This window comes from Phycodurus eques, chromosome 3 (genome assembly GCF_024500275.1).
Source record: "Phycodurus eques isolate BA_2022a chromosome 3, UOR_Pequ_1.1, whole genome shotgun sequence".
Lineage (NCBI taxonomy): Eukaryota > Metazoa > Chordata > Actinopteri > Syngnathiformes > Syngnathidae > Phycodurus > Phycodurus eques.
Genome location: NC_084527.1, coordinates 20,244,745 through 20,249,723, shown reverse-complemented (window position 1 = coordinate 20,249,723; position 4,979 = coordinate 20,244,745). Strand labels below are relative to the sequence as shown.

The window sequence follows — 4,979 nt, the reverse complement described above, 5'->3', positions numbered from 1 at the left end:
CTGGTCAATGTGAGAGGATGAGCGTGACCAAGAATATTTAGCGTTGATTGGTCGAATATGTCACGGGGCCTATCATGTGACCCAAACGGCCGCTCTTATTGACATACTGAACCACAGTGTTATATGACGTAATATACTTTGCGTTAATTGGTCAAATGGTACATGTCTCACCATGTGACACAGGTGGGTGTTCCTTATTGGTTGTTTTACAAGCTTTCACAGGTGTGGGTTTGAGGAATTGGACGTCAGAGCAAGGAAAAGGATACTATATAATATGCAACAGTTTCGTCACACGACATAAATTATACATTTATATACGTACGCTAAGTTGTTAAAAGTCTGTGAACGAAATGTACCCCCCCTTCTCGTCGTGACGTCACAATAACGCATGTTCTTTGTTTCGCAGGGAAACATAGGGAATTATGAGAAATATTTCGTCAAATTGTTGTTTTTATGAGCCTGGCTGCCGAGCCTGTAAGACAAAAGTCAGGTTAAAGTTGAACATGTTTGGGTTAAAGTGGGCGGATGTAGTCTGTAAGTCACAACTCGGGGTTTAAGTGAGTACACGGTGTCGCTGCATTGTTAGCGTTCCAACTCAGTTCTCGTATTTTGGCGAAATAGTATTCGCTGGTATTATACGTAGACAATGGCGAACCTTACTTATTTGTCGTTGCCGCATTGGGACGGAGGCTCGAGGAAAATTCGTTACATTTATTTGGTTAACGAGTCGAATTTTATACTCACAGAGGGTCCCAAAAAGGTACGCAGGGCAGCCATTTTTGTTTGGGGCAATTCTGCCTCACGCAATATGTTTGTATGTATGTGAAATAAAATGTGATTGTACGATATATGAAATATAGTGGAGATAACTAGTGTATAATTATATTCAATACAGTGTATGGCATATATATATATATATATATGTATGTATGTGTGTGTGTATCTATATGTGTATATATATATGTATATATATGTGTGTATATATATATATATGTATATATATATATATATATATATATGTATATATATATATATATATATGTGTATATATATATATGTGTGTATATATATGTGTGTATATATATATATATATATATATATATATATGTATGTGTGTATATATATATGTGTGTGTGTGTGTGTATATATATGTATATATGTATATATATATGTATATGTGTGTATATATATATGTATATATGTGTATATATATATAAATATGTATATGTGTGTGTATATATATATATATATATATATATATATATATATATATATATATACGTGTGTATATATATATATATATATATATATATATATATTTTGCTTCACAGTTAAAAAGTGTTCAAAACAGTTGCTGTTTCAGGGTTCACTTGCATCGGTTCCGCTCTTTCTTGGTGCTGACCTCTTGGCCAACACGGACATCCGTGCCGAGAACCATCCCAGGTATCACGCCAAGTTCGCCAGGAAAGGCCTGGCCACCAAAATCCACTTCTCTGCAGGTAAACCTGACAAGAAAGTATCAAATCCCAGCAGGTATGGTGACATCAGGCCGCTTGTGTGGGGTTTGTCAGGCTTAAGGTTCCGCGGGTTGAAGGTGGCGCCATCCAACAACGGCTTGTGGTTCTACACCATTCACGGGCTTTTCCGCGTGGCCTTTGAGATATACGCCAAGCGAGAGCAGCTGGCAGTGCTCAACAACTTCCAGGTAAGATTCTATCATGTGATAGAGACGAGTGCTTTGACACAGCCACGGAGAGCTGAACCTGCAATGGTAGTGTAGACATACAGAGGTTCTAAATAGTCTCCACACGTATTCAAATGCAAGCTTTTGTGATATAAAAATGAGACCAAGATAAATAATTTCAAAGCTTTTTTTCACAATTAATGAGAGCTATAAACTATATAACTCAACTGTGAATGTTTGAAAATCTTTTTGAGAGGGAAAGTAAAAATAACTGAAATGTGTTTGCACAAGTGTGCATACCCTCTTATAACTGGTGATTCTGCAGCTACAGTATGTTTATGTTGCAGTCAGTCCCTTGGCAGCCACCATGACCATTTTTTTCTCATCTTTTCATCAATGTTGGATTGGTAATGTCACTGTTGTGCCATAATCTTTGCTTAATGATGACTGTCTTCACTGTGTTCCATGGCATACTTAATGTCTTGGAAATATTTTTGTACCATTCTCCTGACTGTTGCCTTTGAACAATCAGATTTCTCTGTGATGCTGTGGAAGCTGGCTACACACCATGCATGGCTTGTGCTGTAAGATGTGACAACAAAAATGTCAGGAAAAGCCTACGAGAACATGTAAACTTTATTTGGGGTTAATCAGACACTTAAAATGGTGCAGGTGTGTGCTGACTTCCATTTAACATGAGTTTAAATGTGATTGATTAATTCTGAACATAGCCGCGTACCCAGTTAGAAGAGGGTGCGGTGCGCACACTTGTGCACCCACATTTTGTCAGTTGTTGATTTTCACTTCCCCTCTCAAAAAGATTTCACTGTTAGGTTATAGGTCTCATAGATGGTGGAAACAGTTTTGAAAATATCTTGATCTAATTTTTTGTATATCACAAAAATATTATAATTTCCTGCAGCGCAAGTGTTGATCTCTCAAAATCTAGTAGTCTTTAGTGAACACGCATGAGAATGTTTTACAAAATGACCACAAATTAGCATTATTGAAAGTTCCACTGTAACACTGCGTCCTGTTGCAGGATCTGTGGAAATCTCAGATGAACGACAGCCCATTGAAGACCAGTTACAGCCTAAGTTCGCAGTTGGACCGATCGGACACCGGGAGTGAAGTGCTTGATGACCAATCACCGGAGCAGCTGGAGAACAGAAGCAGAGACATGTCATCAGATCACTGTTATTCCACGCAGCAGCGCTCTCAAAGCTTATCCACACTTGAGAATAAGCTCCAGAGCCTAAGTGACAAACTAGCCACCAAAAACTTCACGGAGCATCATCTGGAGCCAGCCCTGCTCCACCTGGAGCACGCTGAGCGCTGCCTGGGCGGTACAGTGGAGGAGCGGGATGCAGCGGAGATGGCGCTCGCCAGGTGGCTGGGCTCCCGGTTTGCCGTGGCCCACGCCGATATCAGCCGGCGAGTGGAGGCCTTCAAGGAGCGCCACATCCAGAGGATCGGAGAGCTGCCGCCAGCCGAGGAGCTGGCCGCACAGCTTTTCCCGGACTCCATGAGGACGCTGCTGCTGAACTGGATGGGGCTGAGTCGGGACGAGGACCAGGCCAAGAGGCAAAGCGAGTACCCCATCCTGCTTCTCATCCTGGAGTTCGCCAATCATAACCTCATCACTGGGGTGGCACACGTTCTCTACTCCACTCTCATCTGCAAATAGATTCCCTCGTTGGACTGAAAAGGGGTGGAAAATGTCCAGTAAATGTTTATATATTTTTTGGTACATTTCAGTGCGATTTAAGGCAATATTCTAAATTTGAAACTTTCCATGGGAATCAACAAGCTTCTGTCCATCATGGACAATCCACAGCATCCACTGCACAGCACCATCTCTAGCCAGTGGAGCAGCTTCAGTGACAGACTGCTGTCACTACCCTTCTCCACTGACAGACTGGGGAAATCTCTTTCCTCGCCCCATGTCATGTGGCTTCCACCCTGGAGGGAAAAAGTAATATCACCTTACCTTAACTCTGTGGTGTACTGTCATAATCTTGCACACTGATCACCATACACTTTATTCTGGACATTCACACCACACTGGAAGTATGACTGTCTTTTCTTCATTTCTTTTTATTTCTGTCTATCCATCCATTGTCCCATGATGTAACAAGACAAGCCGGGAGACATACTCTCTCCAGCATGTCCTGGGTCATCCCCAGACCCTCCTTTCAGTGGGATGTGCCCGGAATACTTCGAGGCATCCTAACTGGATGCCCGAGCCACCTCATCTGGTTCCTTTCGATGCAGAGGAACAGTGGCTCAACTCTGAGCCCCTTTCAGATGATCAAGCTTCTCAGCCTTACTGTATATTATTCTTGTATCTTAAAAAAAACTTGTGGATGAAGTATCCAACTGGGAATTGAGGATAAAGTGTCATATAAAAGCATAAATATAAACATTGTTTTAACTGCCATCAAGTGTCATTTATTTTTGTTTGTTGAAACATTTTTGTCATTTTATTAAAAATAAAATCATTACAGTATTTTTGGTAGAACTATTCTTGTGGGTTATGAATGCTGGAACGGGGGAATGTTTAGTCTGCACACACCTACTGAAGGTAGAAGTCATCATTCAGAAAGGTAGAGATACAGCAGATGGTTTTTAATATTTTCTTGAGATATTTTGTTACCAAAGATTTTTGGAGTCATTCCCTGTTGATGTGCAGCTAGCAAAGTATGTCCTTGTTTATTGATCATTGTATATTGTGACGTCTGAAGGCATAAATAAACTAAATTCATCAGTGACAGAACCATTGTGCACAGGTATGTGCCAAAAAATGAGAATGAGGGAAAGTCCATTTATTTCAATAATTTGTTCCAAAAAGTGAAACTTGTATATTAGTTCACCACACTATTGAAATTGAATTGAAACATTTCAACCCTTTATTTGGTTCAATTTTGATGATGATGGCAGAAAGACAAAAAAAATAATAATAATCCAGTATTTCACAAAATGAGAATGTTACACCTCCCTGGGCTGTCATTTTTTTGTTGTGGAGGGGTTTGTGTGGCCCAGTAATCCTAGGATCTAAATTGTCTGGGGCTTTATGCTCCTGGCAGGGTTACCCATGGCAAACAGGTAATAGGTGAGCGACCAGACAAAGCACAGCTAAAAGACCCCCTATGACGAATAAAACAAATGGATCTAGGTTTCCCTTGCCTGGACAAAGGTCACCAGCCCCGATGAGATCCTGCCCCAAGTGGAGGAGTTCAAATAACTTGGGGTCTTGTTCACAAGTGAGGGAAGAATGGAACAGGAGATCGACAGG

General features: G+C 40.8%; 1 protein-coding gene across 3 annotated transcripts; it reads left to right on the top strand.

The window, feature by feature from the left end:
- Positions 1 to 396: 396 nt before the first annotated feature.
- On the top strand, positions 397 to 4,450 carry si:ch211-110p13.9 (uncharacterized protein LOC562347 homolog). 3 transcript variants are annotated; one of them, XM_061672422.1, is made up of 4 exons: positions 397 to 760; positions 1,364 to 1,443; positions 1,531 to 1,705; positions 2,727 to 4,450. In XM_061672422.1, exons 1-4 carry the CDS (start codon positions 647 to 649, stop codon positions 3,369 to 3,371), a joined length of 1,014 nt encoding a protein of 337 aa, XP_061528406.1. In that variant the 5' UTR covers positions 397 to 646; the 3' UTR covers positions 3,372 to 4,450. The 3 variants fall into 3 exon arrangements, with proteins under 3 accessions (XP_061528406.1, XP_061528405.1, XP_061528404.1); XM_061672421.1 differs by having other exon boundaries at positions 1,364 to 1,499; positions 1,572 to 1,705; XM_061672420.1 differs by having other exon boundaries at positions 1,364 to 1,705.
- The last annotated feature ends 529 nt before the right edge of the window (positions 4,451 to 4,979 follow it).

Excerpts from the sequence above, each read along its gene's own strand:
- si:ch211-110p13.9 (XM_061672420.1), top strand. The coding sequence starts at position 647 with ATGGCGAACCTTACTTATTTGTCGTTGCCGCATTGGGACGGAGGCTCG. Across the intron at positions 761-1,363 it reads TCACAGAGGGTCCCAAAAAG|GGTTCACTTGCATCGGTTCC; the intron begins GTACGCAGGGCA and ends TTGCTGTTTCAG. Across the intron at positions 1,706-2,726 it reads CAGTGCTCAACAACTTCCAG|GATCTGTGGAAATCTCAGAT; the intron begins GTAAGATTCTAT and ends GTCCTGTTGCAG.